Here is a 24,222-nt window from a genome sequence, read left to right on the forward strand (position 1 = left end):
CAACTAATAAGAAGGAAAGTTAGGTTTTTAACACACATAAAATTCTTTAAATTCTTACTGCCATCATATAACATAAGGCATGGTTGAGGGTTAGAACTTTAAGCACGTGTCTGTCCAGGAAGACTGTGAATTCATGAAGGACAAGAACTATGGTTCCATCATTTATTTTATTATCCCAAATAGTACTTCACCCACTAGAGGTGTTTAAAAATGTGCTAATTGAATTACATTTACACAGCATTATAAATGTAAAACCTCTATTAGAAAGATATTGTTTGAATTGGAGGAAAAATAAAACACTTTTGAGTTCCAGAAGTTCCAATTAATGATTAAATATGATGAGAAAAACCTAGAGTAGAAAAAGAAAGGAATGAAAATGAAATTCAAACTTTATGAGTTTTGTCTCTTATTTGGAAAATACAAGATATTAGCTATGGCACACTTAAAATTTAAGAAAGCAGAATAAAACGAAAATGAACACTATTAATTTGTGAAATTTTTAAAAATAAAATCTTACATTTTTGTTCTAAGTTTTAGTTCACAAATTCTTATTAACCGCTATATGAATATGTCAAAAGAAGTTTTTCTCTTCTAAAACATAAAGGATATTTAACAGCTGCCTAAACAATCTTTTCACAAAAGCTCCTGCATGTAAGCATACTTCTCATGGCCAAAGTTGAACAAGTTTTTCTTGGGAATAAAACTAAAAAGAGAGAACACAAAGGCAATAAAGAACAAAGTTATTAAGAAGTCAAGGAATGTTTGTTTAGGACATCACTCATTTCCATCATCTGCTTAATTTAAAATTTTATTACAAAAAATGTGTGTAATTGCTGTAAATATTTTCCCCCTAAGAAGAGACACTGGATTTAAGTACTTTTTATAAAATATAATTTTAAAAATTCATTTATTCTTGTCCTGTAGCCATTAGGACTACATATTCCTAAACCATATTCCTAAAGTTTGTGGGAGCTACAAGAAGATTCTAAGAGAGTACAAAGAGGAGATCCTACTCTGATCCTAGCCATAGAAGTCATCTTCATTTCAATTAATTTACTTTGCCTTATGAACTTAAGAATCTTTCAAGGAGGTTGACATTTCACTCATCTGAAAAAGCTTGGAATGTGACAGGGGAGAGGGAGGAGAAGTAAATCAAAGGGGTCAGCAATTTTCCAGATGCAATGTATTTTTCTTCTCTTCTTTTCCACCAGAAATTTTAGAAAGCCTTCTGACATTTTAATTCTCTATGCAAAACCACAGTAGCAAAAAAAATGCTTAAGACAAAATATGTCAAAAAGCAAACACTTACACATGTGAGCATGCTCATAACCCTCAAAATGAATTCCTATTCACTGCTCCTTTAACTGAAAATGTTAATTTTAGTGTAGTATTTATTAAATGTTTGTGTGTACAGTTTAATCAATACTTTAAAAGTAACAAAAAGTTTTTTTAACGTTTTTCTCATTTGCGATAACTAAGTCACTGAGTCCATACTGGCTTTTTGATAAAAAGATGGCATTTATTAAAAGTGTTCTCATGACTATAGTTTAGATCACACTGGAATATTTCAATTATCTCCTTTAGCCACATTATGTCAGGAAACTATTCCCAAATATTTCACGTAAACGCTGGTCATTTTACAAGAACTCTTTTCTCACAGAGTGGAAATTCACTAAAAGATCTAGAGGTAAAAAAAAAAAAAAATCTTTTGAGGCTTGAAAATAAATTCTCAGCAACAAAGGATATGCCCATTGCTTCTTGGAGCCAGAAAGGGCAGTTTAACTCCCCAAAACACCCTGGTTCAATATTTACCTGACAGCTTTGGTATCTTGACATTTTCCCCAGTGCATTTCTTCCTTTATCAAGTATTATTTTACAAGGGATTTCTTGTTATACAGAAGTAACATAAATCAATCTATAACAGAGGAATTTGTTTAATACATTTATTCTTTTAAGAAGTTGCATGATCATATTTCATTGACTTGTACGATAGAAAAAAAAATCTTACTAGTAAAACAGAGTTTTGTGGAGACTGGTGCATGGTAAACCTATTTCGTCTTTTCAGAGGTTCATTCTTAGATTTTAATGTTAAATAACAACTATTCATTTAAGCTGGTCTTACTGAATATCTTGACCTTTAGCAATTCCACACACAGCAGCTTATTGTGGTATCCTTTAAATATGAAAAATAAGAATGTTTTACTTTGCTATTAAAAGAAAAATAAAAGAGTACTGTATGTTACATGGCCCATGAAATATTGGCGGTGTGCTCCTTGGCTTTCATTCGAAGAACTGCGATACTGGAAGACCTCCTTTCAAACTCTGGCTTTGTTTCAAATGCATGTCCATTGGTAGCCCCAGAAAGAAGAGAGTCAGTGAAAAAATTGTTGAGGGGCACGTGGCTGAACTGGTTCTGGTGGTTAGAAAACCCTGTGTAACTGGAATCTGTCCGAGGCGAGTGAGAATAAGGTGTCATACAGGAGGAAGTGTCACGTGGTAACATGCATGAAGTAACCACAGAACCACCACTTGCATTTCCTGCCCACAAATTGTTCTGAATCTGGAATATATAAAACAACAAATATTACATTTACACATTCTCACTTTTGTTCTCTTACTTTTGTTAAGTCTTCTTTACTAAATTTGGTTAACTATTCATTGTCTCTATTGGGTGGTCTATAAATACATTCTAAGTACTTAAAACAATGACTGAAAAATAATTATTTGAGAGATTCTTCCAGTTTGTTATACTGTAAGAGATCAGAAAAACCCACATACTTGGCCACATAAAATATATTCAAACATGTCAATTACTTGAGTATTCTTTTTATAATCATGATTTTTAAATGAATTTGGAATATTTAGTCACAATTAATGACCAATTCATATGCTTATAAGAGTGGTTAAAATATGGTATTAAGTTTAAAGATAGTCTTCATCTTTCTAAACAAAATAAAACAAATGCATTTTTTTAAACTTCTTAAGTTGGACTCATGCTCTGGGAGTTTTTGTTGGAAATCATTGCTGATAATAGATTGTTTTGTAAAGGTATTTTGGATCAGATTCATTCTAGAAAATGTTGGCCCTCTGAATGCTTTTTGTATCCTGTAGTCATGAAGAAATAGCTCTGAGAATGTGAGAAATATATACATACTTAAAACTTTATGATTTATATATGATATAGTGAATTTAAAACAGACAAGTGACATGTAAAACAAATGTAGGATTCTAAAACATGGGCCATTACCAAATAATAGAAGCATAGATAAGCATGCAAATATTAGCAAAAATATCATATAATTAAAGATATAACATATTATATAAGAAGAAAAGCTGCATTATCATTTGTATCTAAAAAATTTGCATTTCATATTATTAAATCTCTATGGAAAACAATTCAATGCAATATTACCAACAAGCACAAATTTCTCTAAAGTTATTAGCCTGTAAAAGAAGCAGTAAGTAGAATTTATATAATGTGAGTTTTCAATAGAAAGTATCCCAATCATAGTAGACAAGCTATTTAAACAAGAAAAAAAAACAGTAATCACATGCATTACTGAGAAGCACAGAGAAAATTATGACAAAGGGAAGGAGCTGGGGAAAATGAAAAAGGAAAATGTTGCATGGCAGAGTTTGTAACACTATTATGATATATTTGGATATCTGAACTAGAATACAGCAGCAATATACATATTCACATCCAGCTTTCTTATCTTTTTAAGTTATGATAATAAGAACAGAATCATCAACGATTACAACACATACCTTTTCCCATTTGTTTTTACATAAAGATTCCAGGCTACTACATATAACCTCTGATGCAGTCTTACAACACCCATGCTTGCTTATATCTTACTTTCTATGACAACTTATTTTCAAATAATAGTAGAAAATATGTGAATAAATCTTGTAGGTCACAATGGTAGAGAAGTTACTCTGTAACTCAAGAAAGGATCAATTAACCATATAAAAGAAAGCCTTAAAAACAAATTTCAAGTCTTAGGTAGGGCTTCACTGATTGGCAAGATGCTTATATCTGTGTTTTCTTAAAACAAGTTCCTTATATAAATATATATAATCTGCTTTAAACTTGTTAAACACACATACACACATAGAGAGAGGGAGAGAGAGAAAAAGGCAGAGAGATAGAGAGAGATCTACATATCTATATCTAGACATATATGATTTGCATATTTTATTAATCCATAAATCCTCAAGGACTATGCCATTTTAATTTTGGCTCACTCTACGCATTACACTTTGGCCAAAATATAATGACTGGTACCAGTGATTGCTGAGTTATGTATCTCAAACCAACAAGAGGGCTGTTAATGTCATTACTGTGTCAAACTAGCCCTTCTAACTTAATCTGGGTGATTTTCGTCTGACAATCAATCAAACACTGTGCTACACGGCAAAAACCACAGTCACATGTCTGACAAAAGAGCTTTCAGAAATGAAAGTGAACTTGCTTGCTTAGTTTTGAAAAAATAACGAAGGACAAGACAGTGAAGGAGAAAGATTATTTACAGTTTGTTTGTTAAAGGATTTTTCAATTTATACATACTATTGCTAGAATGTTATTAAAATAATCCACTCATATTCCAGATGCACAGAAATATATTTACCAACTAGGTATAAAAGGGAAAGTAAGGTTAAGTGCAAGGAGGGTAATCCATGAATATAAATTTAAAAAATATTTTCTTCCTAAAAGAATTAACATTAATCCTATAAATTGAAAAAAAATTCTCGAGAGTCCATGATATAGATGAATAATTTTAGCTTGATCAAAACTACTTGTCGGGACACAATCAAGTATGTTAAATGCATTACTTCTGATGAAAGAATATCTAACATATACACATGTTTTCTGAGCAGAACAGACTGGTAAAGCAAATTACTATAGCAGTATTTTAGTTGGACTTGAGAAGATACCCAAGTATTTTGAAGACACTGTCATTTATTTCCATGGGTAAAGATACTCTCACACATTTTTACTGATATATCCTGTTTCCATGATGTCTATCTCTTCCTCTCCCCACCCCCATCCCCAGTCTGTCTTTCATTTTTAAATTTCTGACACATCTTCATTTGACTTTAGGGACCTTGTTGGTTCCCACATTGAAAGTTTAGATGCAAATCATAATAGATATCATCCCTGGTAAATTGTGATCTTCCTCTGAAGCACTCCCTCTGGATGTTTAAACATTTGATGATGATCAAGATCACGCTCATGATAGCTAACGGTTATCAATTAATTACCATGTGCCAGGCATTATGTTAAACACATTATGAACACTTTTAATTGATTCAATACACTAAACAGTGTGTGTTTTTACTACCCCTATTTTGAGGAAGGTAAAACTATAGAACTGAAAGCTGAAAAACCTCACTCTAGATTGCATAACTCTAATGGTAGAGTTGTAATAACACAACTAGTTTTATGAGTTGAAATTGCTTATTTATTTATTTATTTATTCATAAGCTCAACTTGGTGGGGGTTCATAAGCTCTACTCTGTGAAAGAAAGATCCATGATTATTGTTCATAACCGTTTCTTCCTCCTCGGGCCAACACAGTATAAGGTAAGCCCTTAATTTATCAAGTGATTGAAAAATCTCTAAAAAAAAAAAAGAAAATCTGGACTGATCCATCTTGCAGGTGTAACCAAAATTTTATGGATAACTTATGCAAATATATCTAAATTTTGTTCAATGATTTGAACTCTAGAATCACCATACTTGACAGTCTTAACAGATATGAAAATTACATTTCTAGACCTTCCTGGCTGTATTTATCTAGGCAGTCTTAAAATTTACCTAAGCACTTTTTATCCACCATAGATGCATCTCCTTGGCGATGCTGATTAATTTAACATGGGGCATGGCTCAAAGGATCTGTATTAAAATAATGGTAATACTATAATACACATATGTACAAGTCTGAAAATCAACTGAAATTAGGAAACACTATTGCTGTCTAACTTCCTTGCAAACGTGAAAAGTTCTTATACACCTTAATTTTATTTACTTCCTATGATAAGAAGCTCATTTGTTTAAAAACCATTTGTTTTTTATTTTGGAGAGCTCTGTGCAAGTGAGCTGTTATCTTCCTTTACCGATGGCTTCTACTTATATTCCTTAAAATGAAACAAAATAAGTCTCACCCTCTTACAAGTAAAAATCTTAAAAATGTGATCAGGCAACTTAGACACAATTCCCAAGTCTTTTTCCTCCAAGTAAACATCTGAAGCCCCTTAAACCATTCTAGACTCTATCGTTCTGGTCACATTCCCCCGGATATGTTTGAGGTTGTCAACACCCTTCACCCTTATATAGCATCAGTGACAGAATATCATACATTAGATATCATCTGATCACTGAAGGGAACACCTGGCAGGTACTATCTTTGTTCCAGACTCTCTGCTTCTGTTAGTATCTGAAGGCAATATCTGATTAAACAACAAAGTTGTTTGAGTTTACAGCTGATTAAATCTACTGCAGTCAAGGTGGGCTTACTCTGTTCCTTCATCCCTCTACCAATTTACTCACATTTAGGTGGTCATTTTTAAGCTATGTACTAATATCTGTAAGCCACATAATCTAAAACTATATATTATTTGTCAACCAAAAAGTCCATCAAAATCTCACTCTCTGTTTAAAAGAAAAATCATATTTGTTGTTAAATATTGGACTGAAAGAATTCATTCTTTTTTGAACTCTTCCATATATACCACAATGGCTGTACCCAGCACCAGATGATTTTGGGGGTGTTTTTGTAGGCTTCTAACTCTCCAACATTCAAGGGCTTTGCAACCAGAAACATTATTAAATAATGCCCATATCCTTCTTGCATGTTTTTAAAAGAAAATAATAAAAAAAAAAGACTGCTTGCTTTCACATGATTTTTTTTTCTTGGTTGTGTTTAAAAGGAATGGAGAACCTAAAAATATTTCATGTTTTAATGTGCTTTGCAATGTTTTTTTTAAAAATTCTGGGGGTATGTTCAAAGCATTGTCCAGGGAACTTAGCCAACTGCCTCCCATTAGCATGAATGGAAGTTCAGCTGACTACACTCCACTTTGAACATTTGCCCCTTAATGTTTTTCTAACCAAATAAAAAGTTAACAATTGTACCACAACTTTAGGATTTTGGAGGAAAGTTGTTTTTTTTTCTTTTTTGTCTGATTCATTCCAAACTGAAACCCAATTCATTTAATGTTCATTTTTCTTCCAAAGAATTCAAAGCAATAGAGAGGAAGGAGAGAGGTAAACATATAAATATGTATATAAACATATACATGTCTATTAAGAGTTCTTCAGTGTGGATATGTATTTGTAATAACCTGAAGTAATACTGTAAATTACAAATAGGAAATTATATGACTCATTTACCTTAGAAACTTGATATGGATATATTCTTTGTAAATAGAACTACAAAGTAGATTTTAACATTCTAAATCTGGTTTATGTTTCTGATATATTTGATTTTATCAGTGAGTAATTTCTAATATTATTTTTTTAAAAAAATCTTTTAAAAGAAAAGTGAGTTTGCTAGTTTTTGCTCCTTGCAAGGTAGCATGACGTAAAAAAGAAAATCAAATAGTTTCATGGCAGCATTTTATCTTCTGTATCTTAATGTTAGTGCTACTTAGAAGATACTAACCTATCAAATTTCATAGAAATACTGAACAACATGAAAATATAAAACAATCTTCCCTTAATTTTAAAGCATCTCCAAAATAATTAAATAATATTTTTCTACTAAAATAAGCTTAACCCTTTGTCTCCTCTATATATAGACTGTTCCTACCTCCTGCCACCAACATCTGTAATAATTATTTTCATTAATACATATACAAACACATACCATGTCCACATTCTCCCCTCACATTGCATGCTCACATACTTCCCTGTGGGAGTTAAAAAGTACTTTAAAAGACAGAGCTCAGAGATTCACAAAGAGGTACTTGTAATGATTTTATAGTAATACCGTCTTTATTAAAATCTAAAAGTTGATTCTGGTTTTTCCTCTTTTACAGAATGTTTGCATTTATTGACTGTTCTGTATATTATTCAATAGTTACTATACAAATTTATTAGCACATTATCACTATGTAATTTAATTTACCAGATTTTTTATATGATCTTTTTAAAAGCAAAGCATCGGTTACTACAAAAGCAGTTATATTTTTTAAGAGACCATTACATACTTCACTAGCATGCCCCTTCCTTTAAAACTTAGGGCAACAAAATATTAATAAGAATCATATGCTTATTAACTTGCTGGTATTTTTAGCTGTTGGCTAACTTTAGGGTTCCATTAACTTTTCTAGTTACTATATCAGTAAGTTGCTGTCAGGGTAGAAAGAGTAAAAGTGTATCTCTAAATATTGAAATTGCTACCAGTTATGAACACACACAGAGATTTCGCTACTTGAAAAATCCAACTTGAATTAATTAAGCAGTGAAAAAAAATCAATTTGAGTATGTTTTAGGTACTACCTAGATAAAAGTGAGAGTACCTTTTCATCAGCACCTACTCATTAGGCCTAATTTTCACCAAAATAAATTTAAGATGCCACATAAAATATTAAGATTTTAGGAATCTATTTACATTTTAAAAATTTCAAAAGTATATTTTTTCAATATACAGTATTAAAAAACTAAAGTGATTAGAAATTATTTATTCATCAGAAAAATATCATATACTGATTGCCACTTTGATTTTTTAATAAAATTCCACTTTAGAAATGTATACAAGGATTTAGAACAAGAGCACCTTTAAACAAATCACTATTAAATGAAACACTCATGTGAGACTGATAATCTAAGAAGAAAACTGCTTAACAGAAAAATAAAAGTGTCTATCTCCTGTGAGTGCAAAAATTAAAAACACTATGTTTCATAAGAAATGATAATGTCTGGAAATTTTAAGAATAACATTATATAAATATATTTAAATTTTTTGTTATTCAAATAATATCTGAAAGATATTCCAAGTCTAAGATACAAGAACATTAAGGACGTTTTTTTTCTTTAGTGTTGGCTGTATTTTTAAACTTTATAGGAATTGTGATTGCTAAAAATAAGATTTATGGGAAATCTTACCACATACACTTTAAAATGAAACATTTCAAATCAACCCATTTAAGGAGGGACTAAAATAACAGCACCTAGGTTTTGATATTTTATTTATTATTATCAAGCAACAATGATCATAGGGTATGTTTTCTAAACATTTGTTGCATTATTTTTCATGCATTTTAATACGTGCATGACAGTTGTTGATGGTTCACTAGTGCCTGATTCATTTTTAGTGACACAATTGCCCAATTAAAGCAAAATTCACAATTATAAGAAACAAAGTTAAAAATGTACATTTGTAAATTACATTTTTCCTTATATAGAAATAATTTATAAATCAAATATGCAAATACTTTAATTTGCACAGAATATTTTTTATCTTAGAGATTCCCAATTGGAGTCATTTTATAAGCTTTGAGTTTATTCTTAAACCTGAGTAAAGCTACTGATTTTACTCATCTTCTATCAGTATTAACTACAAAGTCAAAATTTTACTTTTGTGATTTTAAAATCAACTGTATGTACAAAAATTTACCCGTTTAATGTCCCTGATTTCAAATAAAAAATAAAACTCATAGAAATATGAGACTTAATAAATCTGGCATGCATATAATTCTGGATTAAAGTGTATCATAAGGTTCAAACTAACAATAAGTGTAAACTGCAGATTTTAAATCATGGATTTATTTTCATAGACTTCCAGGATTCCATGGCTTAATTTCCTGCCTGATTCTTCTCTATTTTCCTGTAAGATAGTTTTTATATGTATAAGCTAACATTGGCACTCTGTAAAAATTTATTTTTACTTTTGTCTTATTTATTTTGGTAATCTATTCAAATTGTTGGTTTACTTTTCCTCATAAAATAAAAACCCTTATGACCAATTCAGTTAAATTTAATGATTTTACGGTGGTCACATATTAAAAGCCAAAAAAGAAAAAGAAAAGCTGTTACTATGTACAGTGAAATCAGAATATTACATTTTTCAAAAAATAAGCCTAATTATAAAGCCTATATAAAGCCTATAAATTTATAGCCTATAAAATTATAGCCTATATAAAGCCTATAAATAGACTTTATAAATGATAAAGCCTATATAAAGATTATTTCATAATCTGAACATGAATGCACTTTACTTTTTTTGGATGATAGTCTCTGTCTCTTTAAAGTTTCTGTATTTTCAACAAAATAAAAATTAAAATTGTAATTAAAAATTAAATATTGCAACAGAATAAAAATTAACAAAAATATTCACTGTAGCTAGCTGTACTTTCTACCTAATAGACACTGACAAAATTTGTCTCAAGCTACGTATGACTTATTTTTAATATATATACATATTATTAAATACTTTACACATATTCACGTAAACTCTATAGATTTAATTAAATCAGCAGCTTTATCCATTGTAAAACCTATATTTAGTGAGAAGGACTATCATTATATTTCTCCTATGACTTTAAATATTTGTGTTTACAATCAGTGACAAATTGTGCAATCTATTGTTCTAATTATGGCAACATTTTTTGTCCCTTCATTCATAGAAGAAGTTTCACTGCATCATCATATGACCATATCATTGGCTGTTTCCCAGAGGTAAAAATATTCATTGCATAATATACAACTATAGCTATATTATTAACATTTTTAAAGATTTTAGTTATTTGTTTGCTTCAAATATTTGTGAAAAAATAGAAATAATTATAATAAAAATGTGATACTTTTCCCAAAGGTAAAAATTGCTCCAGATGCCTTTACAATGTTAAACCTTAGAGGTTGAAGGAAACAAGTTCCATATTCCTTATTTAGTTTAAGTGAAGGTAAACTTTAAGATTAGTGCAGAAACTAGTGATAAAATAAAGGTAGGATAAACAATACCTTCACAGTCACTATTACATAAAAACTAGAATTTCATTTTTAAAACTGGTATAATTATAATATTTAAATTAAAATTTGTTAAACTAGCAATGTTATACAGCTTTAAACCATGCTTTAAATTATGCAAATGACTACAGATTAGTAGTCATTTCATTTAACTTGAATTCACCTCTTGGTATGTTCAAACTCCAAGTTTTTTTGTAAAGTCATCAATGAAACAACAGAAAGCAAGATACTGTGTGGGTCCCTTTGTACATTTGTTAAACATAGATTTAGTGATTGTTCTCCCTATACAATACTAAGGAAAACCTCACTCAAAATTTTGTGGGAAAAAAACGTCAACTCTTTTACTGTAATTTTTAATGAAAATATTTTCCTTGGGGGAAAATAATTCTGGTGAATTAAAAATATACTCAAACTTTCCTAGGCCGGGCGCTGTGGCTCACGCCTGTAATCCTAGCTCTTGGGAGGCCGAGGCGGGCGGATTGCTCAAGGTCAGGAGTTCAAAACCAGCCTGAGCAAGAGCGAGACCCCGTCTCTACTATAAATAGAAAGAAATTAATTGGCCAACTGATATATATATAAAAAAAAATTAGCCGGGCATGGTGGCGCATGCCTGTAGTCCCAGCTACCCGGGAGGCTGAGGCAGAAGGATCACTCGAGCCCAGGAGTTTGAGGTTGCTGTGAGCTAGGCTGACGCCACGGCACTCACTCTAGCCTGGGCAACAAAGCGAGACTCTGTCTCAAAAAAAAAAAAAAAAAAAAAAAAAATATACTCAAACTTTCCTAAAGTTGCCATATTTTGTTGTCCTAATTTAAAAAGGAAAGAACATTTAACTGAATTTGATCTTTCCTTAGATCCCTAAATAGTAAATTTACTCACAGATTGGATTAGCTTAACTGCTACATTGTATGAGTACATGTAAACCATGTAGCCACCTAGGGAAGAAGGTACTTTAGAACAAAATTAATAATGACTAAGGAAGGGGTATATAACAGAATTCCTACAATTTGCTGAGCACACATTTTGTACTAGGGAATGTCCTAAGTATTTTACGTAAAGTTTTAACATTCACAAACAGAGGTCAACTCATTAGCCAAAGGTCAGCAAGCCAGAATCTGAATCCATGACTCCCTAACTGTGAAACCCATGGTCCCTGGCTCTACTCAAATTCCAGGATTCAACTCCATATATAGAAACATGGGGCTTTCCTTTTTAGAAATCAATTTAATCCCACAAAAGCAGAAAAACCACCAGCACTACCACCACCATCATCATCTACACTATTAACATCACTAACACTAGCACCAACAATATCTCCATTTTATAAATAAAGAATCTGAAGATCAGGAAGTTATTTACCCAAAGTTATCTATCTAGCACATGATAAAGTTAATGTTCATGGAATCCAAACCAAACCTAAGAACATGAAAATAATGTTCCTTGTTAGAAATAAATGATGGCTATAATGCTGCAGAAAATACACTTTATAATAAAATATTTTGTTCACTAAAATAATTATTTTTAAAATGCATTGGTTTTGCTAAATAATAAGCAAGTTTGTATCTAATATCAACAGATCCTTGTTTGCTTTTTAATTTCAAGGACAGAATTACTTGGGTTTGTTGGATCTAGTTTGCACCAAGAAGCATTTGCAGAATTTAGTACAAGTATCACCCAATTTGTAATCTGTCTACAAAGCAGAATATTTTGTCTTGATTATTCATATATCCCAAATGCCTACATAGTACATAGCATATATTTGTTACTGAAATGGGAATAACTTTGGAAGAAAAAATATTAAGCTGAAAGAGGTCTATAAAATCTTTCTACTCTTGTAACAGAGGAAATTGAGAAAAAGTTAATTGCTTAAGACTACAAAATTGGTTGATAGCTGCGATTCAGAAATCAGCTATTGCACTGCAAAGTAATTATGATTTTTTGCTTTATAATGTACTACCTAATAAATATTGAAACAAACCAGTACTTTTGTTCACATCTATTCGGTGTCTATGTAATTAGCTGAATATGGTGGTGATACAAAGGTGACTAAGAAATGGAACATCTTTTTAAATATTTTACATTGTAAACAGAGAGGCAGACGTTTTATATAGCCCACTACCATGTCAGTGAAAAAGTGATGTGCCCATAGAGGGCAGATTCCAGAGGCTTCGTGGAGGGAATATGGTTTAGGTGATGGAGGGGAATTCAAGATAGAGGAAGGATTCGGCACAAGCAATGAAACTGTTTTTTAAAATGTCACATCTTAAAGAACATGGAATAGTTTAAATTAGTTAAATCATAGTATTTAGCATACCACTACCAAATGGTAACTGATACTTTGGACCAAAATAAAGGACTTTAAAAAAAAAGATACTATTTTCAGTACATCAAAATATACTACCTTGAATTGAAGTATATTACTATGGACATTACACCTCTCACTTTCTTTACTTGTGTTTGCTAGCAAATGCAAGCAAGCTTAAGAAAAACAACATCTTAAAACAATCTATGAGGTATTTATGCTTTTTAAATGTTTTATATGATTATTTATAAATATTAAAAATGGAAGTATTTTTGCTTTCTAAAGCGATGTGATGTTTTAGGATCAAAACTGTATTATTTCATTGCTCAATGATGAATGAAGGAGATAAAGGAGATAATGTTTTATAAAAAGCTGTGGGCTCCTGAACTAAGAAAACTTGGGCTCAAATGAAATGAGTTAATGGTTATAAGAAGGAAGAATAGTGTCTGGCTTTAAATATGACTCCAAATATTAGTTATTATTTTTAGTGTTACAGCTGTTGTTACTACAGTGTAATGAAGACCAGTTGAAAGAACATATTTATTAGAACATTTCAGAAAGTACTCACTACTATTCATAAATTAACATATTGTATGTTATATAGACATACTTTTATGCCAGGTAAGATGACTATCCACACTGAGCAAGATTTAGGGGATCATTTTCTAAAACAATCTCTGTTTTTCTTGTATTTCTATGTGTGTTTTTGCTTTCCTGCCAAATTATTAATTCTTTATTTGTCCTGTCACCAACATTTACTAGTTTCCAATTTTTCTGTAGTTAATAATTTTTTTCTGTAATTACTAACAGTAATGTAATTCAATGTCATACTGCATTGAGTTGTTGGCTTTTATTTCTGTTCCTATTTCTCCTATTATAAGTTTCTATTTTTAAGATATGATTTAAAAAAAAAAGTTTCCTTTAGGCTAAATCTCAGGAGAGATGATCTTGGCCTGATTATTTTTTTTAAACAAATGAAAAAAGTCTACTGCATAGTTTTAAGCTAAAATGAAATCTTCCCTGGCTTTATCTAATAACTACAGTGGGGAGCTGGAGACACTTGATATCAGAATTTTTGACAACAAAACATTAACTGACTTACCAATACAGAAAAGTACTATGCATTTTACAGTTTTAATTTTTATTATTATTCATGAATTGTACTGTCAAAATAATTGCAATATATATTCTCTATGTTCCCATACTTAAATTATGAGGTGGTTACAATGTACACAAAATATGGAGAAGCCACAGGAAGAATTAGTAAAAAAAATTCCTATGATTTGTGGCAGGAACTTTTTAATTAATCTTTTGTTGGAGTGAAAAAGATATCAAATGTATAATTTGATGCACCATTTCCTTCCCTGATTTACTGCCTAGGTTACCTGATTGTGATAATATTGATAATATCTAAAGCTTTGAGGAACAATAATACAATGGCAAGATAATCATAGAAAAAAAGGCTGGCTGGTTAGGGTATACTAAGCCACAGTTGTCTTTATAAAGATCTTAATTGGCACCAGTCCCTATTCTGAATGATTTACTCTATACTAAAGGATAAAGAGTAGTCAAAGAGACAGCAACCAATAGCCAGGGACAGAGAAGTGAAAAACAGAAGTGGGGTTTAAAAGGAAAGGAATGAAGATTGAAAGAATTCGATGCAAAAATAATACGTCATAGGCAAGTACTGTGGGATAAACTTTGTAAGACTGTTTAAAGTCCATTTGAAAAATGTTCATATTTTATTACTTTATTATATGTAAAGTCAGCACAGTAAAGTAGTTCAAAATAATATAAAGTATATTCTATCTCTATTTTTATTATTTCATTGATTGTGTGTACATTTCCTGCTCCCCTGAACTAAGATGTAGACTTAATGCAACTTAATCCTACGCTTCTTTGGTATTGATTTATTAATCATTCAGTCATTTAACTATATTCACCTGGAGAGACAGGCTGTTGTAAGAGTTCAGATTTTTCACGTGGGAGCCAAATTGCCTCTATTCAAATCAGGCTTCACCACTAGTGAAAATGAGTAAATACCTCACTTCTCTGTCCCTTAGTGTCCTCATCTGAGAAATGGAGATAATTAAAAACACCTATCACATAAGGTTGTTGTGAGGATTAGATGAGATAATATATGTAACCTGTTCAGAACAGTGCCTGGACATATAGTAAGGGCTACAGTAGTATTAACAACTATTATGACACTGCAGTCCCTGTGCTCATAGCACTTGTATACTAGAGGGTAGACATTCTTGTAGCATTTTGTTTAGAGCTCCACTAAAGCACTTAAAAATATCAGGTGAACAAAATTTCACCAGCCCTGTGATGATAAGTTACCAAGTACATTTATGCTTTTAAATAGGAAAAATATAAGGTAACTTATTTAAGATAAAATAGACATAAGATTCTTCTGAGGAGAGATAGGTATGGAGCATTTATTCAAAAGGTATACGTAACATTGGTCTTTTAGCAAATCCCTGGGGAAAAAGGCTTAGCTCTAGCAGACCTTTATAGACAGCCCTGTAAGGAACCACATGTATGATCATGAACCAATTCCTTCAGACAACTGAGCCTGCTTTCCTAACTTCTAAAATGAAGCACTTCAACAATATAATCTCTTAGGCTCTCTTTAACATATAATATTACATTAATAAATTTTGTGGATTAATCTGGAGGAGTAAAGATCCCAAAAGGCTTCAGAACACAAAGAAAAGAACAATATGAAAGGACTGAATTTATACTCACACTACTTTACCATTGAAAGAGATGAATACTCTTAAGTTTGGGGCTGAGATGATCTAGTTACTGAACTATCAGGGTATTCCTACAGCATATGTGTTTCATATGTGTTTTCACAGTGGTCTCTAACAATGCATATCATTAATAACAAAGAACAAAATAATGCATGGCTTGTTTCTTAATACTACACGTGTTCTTTCATGTATCAAATACAGTTCTGAATATGATTATTTAGTAACGATAGAAAAAAGCAATGCAAAATAAATTAGAAGGACAAAATACATTTTATTTATATATATATATCACAAAGTATGAAAAAGAAAAAATATATACTCTAAATGAAAAAGAAAAAATGAGAAGAAAAAGAATTTCTAACACTTTTTGAAATGAGGTTAGACAGTTTTCATTATAGAAGGAAGTGTTTTGTATACATGTTTAATTTTTAATATCATGTCTAGTACTAATTCTCTGTTTTAAGTCATAAAGGACAAAATGTGCCCTTGAAGCAATGAGCAACTTCAAATCTGAAAAGACAGCATAGGAGGAGAGAGGTATTTTTAAGTGGAGCTGAGGACTTAATAAGCCACATCTGACACCAGGTTCTAGTATCATTCGTAAAAACAGAGATTGCATGCCAGGCAATCCTTTATTTACAGTATTTTAAAAAAATTAACAAAGCAAAATAGTCTGAATAATTGAAATGTAGAATACTTAAAATACTTGTCTCAGTAAATGATGCTATTTCATTTGTTGCAATGTATAACAAAATTCAAAAGGATAAGACCCTGAAATATTTTTAAATGAATGACTCAAAGAAAATAACAAGAAAATAAATAATTTAGTAAAATAAAAATTTACCAAACATGGAAAAAGTCTTCTGTAGATTAAATTTTTATTCTGGATAATTATATTAATTATGATAAAGCCTATGGTAACCATTTTAACAATATACAAATCACATCTAATTTTCTTGATCAGTATTCTGTGTAGTTTACCATACCTGTGGGTAGCTGTCAGTCCTTGGCAAAACTGATATATCATAGGTGGCGGCAAAATGGCTTTTAGCTTGTTGTATTTGACCATAACGTTCCCTTTTCCTCCACTTGGCCCTTCGATTTTGAAACCAGACCTAATTTTTTTTTAAAAAAAGTAAAATTTTTGTTATGAAATATTTGATAAAGCAAGTATGAGTTTAAAAGACTTCAAACAAGAAAGGTAAATTAGGTCAACAAAATGACTAATAAAGGAATTTCTTTATGTCAGAAAAGGATCCACAAATTTACTTGCTCTTGTATTCTGGTAAGTGGTACGTCCATGAGGCAATATAATTTAACAGAAGGATCCAGGAGACTTTCGGCAAATTTATTTGAGATGTCTGAGCCTCTGTTTTTACATTTAGGGAAAATAAAAAGGAATTAGATTATGTGATCTTGTAGACTCCTTGCATCTCCACATAATCATGGATAATCCTCCTCTAAGAAAATGCTGCAAGTCTTAGAGACATTTATGCTAGAATACTAACCCAGCCAATCTATGACCAAATTAATGCATGTATCTATTTAAAAAATTATCTTTAAAACATGTCACAAAGTGAAGACTCATCTGAGTTGTACTCATGCTTATAATCTTATAATATCTTATAAGATAATTTTATAAAAATTTAAACATAAAGATTATTTCTAAGACATGTCAGCAGCAGGAATATCATGATAATTTAGAAACAGAGAAAAATAAGATTGTATATTATATTGAGCAAGATAAAGATGACAGGTAAAATACAATCATCTAGGGTTGAAATATGGTTTTAAAATACATAAATGTGCTTATTACATATATCATGCTACTTATTTATTTTTCCTTATGGAAAAAAAGCTTAGATATTTTCACAATCATTTCTCAAATTTAAAACACAGGTAACATAAGTAATGATAGAAACAGGGCAGACAGAAGCAAGTGTCAAGAAAGTCTATGAGTTAATGTGGCCACTACCAGGTCATTAAGCTGTCTTCCACAATTTCTCTAATTATCTATTAGAAATATTTATCATAAGAACCACCTGCCTCAGAGGATTAAATATTCATTAATCCATATTTATAACACTCCAAAATCTTCATTTTAATATTTTAATGTATTAAAGGGAGAGACAGAAAGCTAAAATTATATTCAATATGTATATTTTGATATTGTTGAGTGAACATTACATGAGCAGCTTTTGGGAGTCTCTTTAGTCTCTTTACACAACTATGTTCAGAATATAAAGTATTTAGGAAAGATGCTAGAAATAAAATATAAAGATGCAAAGCCTTTCATTAAAGCCTTTCATTAAAATTTACTTGAAATTTTTAGTCTTTTTAATACTCAGTTCTAATCTTCTGTATCTTTACCTTCACAATTATGGCAACATGGCACTTGGAAGAGTTTTCAGCAATTAAAATAAGACAAAGAGAGCTACCTGTTCATTATGGTTTTAGTACACTGCCGATAAATGTATATTATCCATTACAACCAGGGCTCAAGACAACAACAAAACAAAACAAAACAAATCACATTTTCATTTTCTTGCTGTCTCCACAGACCAGGAACATACTAAGGGAATTTAATAATGAAGTTTTTTTATTTTTTTCATTGACAAAAAGACCTTGACAATCTCCTTAAAATGAGTGCCAATTACCACTCTCATGTGAAAAGCAGGAAAGAACAACCTTAGTAAATTAGGTTCAGGTTGGCTCTCTCTGCATGTTCTTAGACAAAAATTAATCAGAACTTGACGAAATGTTAAGGGGAAAACATGCATTGTGCACAGCTGATCACTCTGTGTGTAAACTTATTTTTCTATGGTTACAAGTATAACTAATTTAAATAGATACAGACAAAAAAACCCACACATGTGGGACTGGTGTTAATATTTGACAATTCTAAAATTCTTCGTTAGCATCAACTTTCTACATATTTACTTCCTGAACTAAGATAAAGTAACTATTTGCTTCCACAAACGAAAGTAAAAATCTGCTGCTTGTTATCCCTGCACCACCAGATGTTGTCTTTAATGATGTAAGGGCCTTACAATAGCTTAATCTTAAGAAAGAATACTATTACTCTACTCAGAGCAAAATTTTTCATTATTTTGTTCATTTCTCCATTCTAATGGTTTATGAGAAAGGCAAAATTCAATGTTTTCCTAGAGTACTGAAAACACACACAAAGGAAAAACGCCATTCTCTTAAATTACTGTTGCATTTTTAAACTCATTACTTGGGAACTAATAAGATATAGTTTAAGAATACCTAATTGTAGTCAAAATAAAATATCCCTAAAACGTAAAATTTTACCTGGTATGATTTTTCTTCTTCAAATGATTAAAAAAATTAAGTATATTGAATGATCCAATTTGATAATTTGAATAAATGTGTAAATAAAATTGAGTAACGCAAAAAAGTTATTTTAAGCTCATTATTTCTATTACCTTTGCAAAAACTATATAGTCTATCTAGATTTTAAAAATTTTAGTGGAATAGCACATATTGACAACTACTATAGCTCAGTTATAAATGGCTATTTGATTTTTTTAAATCATGTACAGTGAAGATATTTTATAGAATATATAACAATTGGGAGTTGATGGGATTGTTTCATTATAAAATATAATAAAATATATTTATTTTAAAATTATAGATCTATGAACTATTAAACAAATAACTTATAAATACTAGGTATATAACCTAAAAAGAACCTCAATGACTGATAAAATAGAAAAACAAAATCAAATATATCAATTACTAAATAGATAACCATAATTTTGTTTTTCACCCTTTAAAAATTGCTTTTTACAATCAGAGATATGTTATGTTCTATTCTTTTTAAATGATTAATTTTTATGTCTATGTAACAATTCGGGTGTCCTATTGTTTTGTGTGAGTTGTTAAATCCTTTGCAAGTAATAAAGGAATTTTAGTGAACCTACATGCATGTATATTACATTGCTATATATCTTTAGCTGGCGAGTCACTTTGTTTCTTTGTGGAAAAATGCATGTATTCAATTATTCTAACACTATTCCTCTTCCAATCCCACCCCTCAAGGCCTCCATTTGGCTCCTACCTGGACCCTGGCCTCAGTGAGCTCTGTTCTCAGAGCAAGCTGTTCTCTGACATAGACATCTGGGTAATGGGTTTTCTGAAAGACCTTTTCCAGCTCTTCTAGCTGCAAACTGGTGAAGGTGGTTCGATGTCTCCGCTTCTTACTGCTGGATACATTACTGTCACATTTATCCCCAAGTTCATCCAGTTCTCCCTTCTCTTGCATCCCTTTCACCGGGGACATTCGAAGACTGTTACAGTTGTCCATAGCTCTATTCAGTTCGGTGTGAAGGGCTTGTCCTTCTACTTTAGTGATCCCATAGTTCACTGTAACCAGAGGGAAATAAATGACAGTTCTCAGGATTGTGAAATACATCTCGGTGAAAGAATTAAGTAGAAGTAATTTAGAGCATCAGGAAATCAGTATGTTAATGATTTATTGTGCTAGCTTTAAGTCAATCATCACATTATACACCATTATTAATTCACTTTGGCAAAGGTTTTAAAAACCATTTTAAAATGTGCACACAGAACAGATATAATTTGCCAAAATTCACAGATCTATTTTACAGGGTTAAAGTAATGTTTATGCACATAATTTATAATCAAATTAATGTAGTCAAATTAAAAGATGCTCTAGACTTAAAAAAAAACCAAAAAACTAAGTGTTCCCAATTTTTGAAAAGTGAAGCAAACTTAATATAAGTCATATACTTATTCACAGCAGACAAAATTAAGCTACTTAAGTGGCCCAGAAAAGATACTTCAATTTTAAATACCTGTATACCAATATCCAAAAGTTATCATTCCCCTCCACGCAAAATCTACTGACTATGGATTTAAGATGTGACGTCATTTCCACATTTTGATTATTTCACCTATACCTATAAATTTATGTCTACATTTGCTTTTTTTCCAAAAAGTGATCTACTAAATTTTAGAAATGAATTTCATATCAATTTTTGGAAGTACCTTCTATAGAAAAAATAAGACTAAAGTAAACTTTTTTTACCTTAAAAACTCACCTGGTAGCTTTCTTAAATATTTCATATTTCTGCTTAACTTCTGAAATAAGTTTTAAGACAGAAAGCTTTATTTTTCCCTCTGCTAATGCACAGAAATTAAAACATCTTTTAAAATATTATATAGAATGGCATCTGGAATTCTGCTAAAGGATATTTTAATTTCAGTGATTTCCTTCAGATTTGACTGCATGCTTGTATATGATATAAAAACAAAAATGTATCATATAATAACCACACACACACACACACAAATACAATGGATGCACACAATCAAATGGGAGGCATTTGTTAAGTCAATTCAGCCAGAACAATAATTTCCAATGGATGTTCATACTTTTTTGATTTGTTTCTGTTTTTAAATCATGCCCCATAACATATTTTACAGCTGTTTTAATTGTGATACAAATGTATTAGATTGTAATGCCTACATAACTTAAATAGGTAATAATTAAGTACTGTGAACTTCAATGTCACTAAAAGAGTAAGTCTCAAATGTTCTCATCACAAAAAATGTCAAATATTTGAGGTGATGGCTGGATTAATTAGGTTGATTTAATCATTCTACTTTGTATTCAAAAATCATAACATTACTTTGTACCCAATAAATATACACAACTATAATTTGTTAATATATGAAAATTTAAAAAATCATTCCTAATAGCCTTCATGCCAAGGAAGATGTGATGTTTAACTAAATAAAAAAGAAGAGCCATGACTGATTAACAGTACGGTTTTGTCTCCGTGGGCAAAGTTTAAGGGGAACTTCGGCAATTAGGGATGGGGGAGGGGAAGCAGCGGAGACACTAAGGGCATCTCAGGAGAAAGAATCTTTCCTAAATTAAGCGGATTCCTGCCTATGTTCATCTTACTTAATACTTTTTATTACAATTTATCTAAATAGCGTGGTATTCGTTTAAAAGTTCATAAAGTATCAAAAATCATCTATTTCTCTTCCTTTATTTGGATTCCCGACTATTTAAAAATAAAGAGTTACAATTGAGTCCTGCCAGCAGTCAACACAGGACACTGCAGGACCATTAAAGAAAGTCCTGTCAATTCAAATAATTTTATGGACGCATCTAGGAATCCCACAAATACAGATACTGAAGTCTAAAAATCAGCCAGAAAACCACAAATTTAATGTATGCATAATAAAAATTAATTACTTGCGTCTTTACTAACTAAATGAAACAATCTGATGATTCTCTGTCATTTGCGCCTTTATTTTTGATTTACTCTTACAAGTCAAAAGTAACCTGGAACGTTGAATAAAATAAGTAAAAGATGAATTTTTTTTAAAGCTTGTGCACAAAGTATTCAGAAAATGAGTTTTTACAAGCCAGAGTCTTGTCAGATTTTGAATCTCCATTAAAATAGGGGGCGGGAGGCTTGTTGTAAATATTTCACACTTAATTCGTTTGTTATTTTAAAGCAACCCGCTCCTTACAGCTTAACTGTGGAATATATACAATGATAAGGAAAAGTTCTCTCGGCATTGTAAACGTACTTTAGCTGTCGCGATCAGAAATAATGGGTTTATTTGCATTGAGTTACCAGATAGAAAAGACAGATGGTTTGTTTTGATAACATTTTGACTTTGAGATACTTGGGCATTCAAAGTTGAAGTTTTTATTGAGAAGCATTTCGAAGGCTTCTTAGGTAACTTCTAATGTGGAATCAGAAAAATAGACAACGCAGAATGTGGGAGTGAATGATTATACCGGGGACTCTTTGCCTGAAGCTATTTAAAGTCACTTGGTAGTTAACTAAATTTTAACTCATGCTGTACTGCAAACACAAAAAAGCAGAAATCGCAAATCCACACAAAGTTATAATCTAGCAATCCTCCCACTTCACGGTGAGAAAAACATCCCCATGTCTCGTTAAATTAAAAAAAAAAAAAAAAGGTTTGAGGTTTTTTGTTTGTTTGTTTTTCACCTAACGGAGCCCAGAGATTATTTTATCCGTGAGGACGGTGACGTACCCTCACGAGCTGTGATGGACTTCAGTTCCTCCCTCCCGGACTGTGCGGCGAGCTCGCAGAGGAAGCGATCCGCCTCGACTCAATTACGCTCTATTTACCGCCGTCTCAGTTTACTCCAGAGCCCAGGATAGAGGGACTCCGGGACCGGTAGGGGGACGAGACCCAACAGCGAGAGGAGGATCGCGCGGAGGCACGCCGCTGCCCGACCCTTTCTTTGACCCCCAAAGTCCGCCGCGGCGGCGACAGCGCTCCCTAAAGCGCAGGCCGGTCCGCTGCCTTCCTCCGCCGCCCGGCCGCTGCCTCGCTCCCCCTCTTCTCGCTTTCTCCCTCCCTGCCTATCCCCGCCGGCCCCGCACCGCGGGCCTGCGAAGGGCTGCCGAGACCCGAGCGCCGGCCACTCACCGCCGCCGTCCTGACAGGGCGAGGTCCTCTCCAGGCGCACGTGATGCTCGGCGCGGGGCAGGGGCCCGAAGGCCTGCACGCATTTGCCTGCAGACGCTTTGCTGTAAAAGGACTCATTGTCCAGCGTCTCCATAACGTGCTCCAACGCGCCTCCTGCGCCCAAGTAAAAGTCACTGTTTTTACTTGGCGGGCTCTTGAGGGCAAACTTCTCGCTCAGAAACTCCATAATCCTGGAAGGCTGTCGGGGAGCTCCCTGGGCGCGCAGGCTGGAGAGCGCTGGGGGAGGGAACGAGTGGGCGGGAGGAGGGAGGGCCTGAGAGGAGGGAAGGGAAAGCGAGCTCCGCGGCGCCGGGAGCTGCCCAGCTCCGAGCCCTTTAATACGTCCCGGTTGCAACCGGGGCACCCGAAGTTGCTTTTATATCTTGAAACTCAGCTGGGCTCCTCGGGCAACCTCCCAGTTCTAATGAATATGAAAATAGGCAGGCGACTAACTCCACCCCGGGTCCCCCTCCGCCCCCACCCTGCCCCCACCTTCCCCACTTACCCAGGCAGGGCGCGTCCAGGCCTAGGTTAGACAGACAGACAGCTCCATTTCAGACAAATGCCAGGAGAGACGAGGCCCCGACACCCAGAAACACTGCCGCCGCGACAGTGGACTGGCATTTCGGAAGAGCTTGGTGAGATCGCAAAGCAGTTAACTCTCCACTCTCCGCTCTCT

The 24,222-nt window shown here is 32.5% G+C and overlaps 1 protein-coding gene across 1 annotated transcript; it reads right to left on the bottom strand.

Moving 5' to 3' along the window:
- Positions 1 to 1,168: 1,168 nt before the first annotated feature.
- ALX1 (ALX homeobox 1) lies at positions 1,169 to 23,885 on the bottom strand. The gene is made up of 4 exons (XM_012740822.2): positions 23,505 to 23,885; positions 20,116 to 20,420; positions 17,018 to 17,146; positions 1,169 to 2,560 (listed from the first exon to the last, which is right to left on the bottom strand). Exons 1-4 carry the CDS (start codon positions 23,728 to 23,730, stop codon positions 2,240 to 2,242), a joined length of 981 nt encoding a protein of 326 aa, XP_012596276.1. The 5' UTR covers positions 23,731 to 23,885; the 3' UTR covers positions 1,169 to 2,239.
- Positions 23,886 to 24,222: the final 337 nt, after the last annotated feature.

Source organism: Microcebus murinus, chromosome 10 (genome assembly GCF_040939455.1).
Source record: "Microcebus murinus isolate Inina chromosome 10, M.murinus_Inina_mat1.0, whole genome shotgun sequence".
In the NCBI taxonomy this organism is placed as follows: domain Eukaryota; kingdom Metazoa; phylum Chordata; class Mammalia; order Primates; family Cheirogaleidae; genus Microcebus; species Microcebus murinus.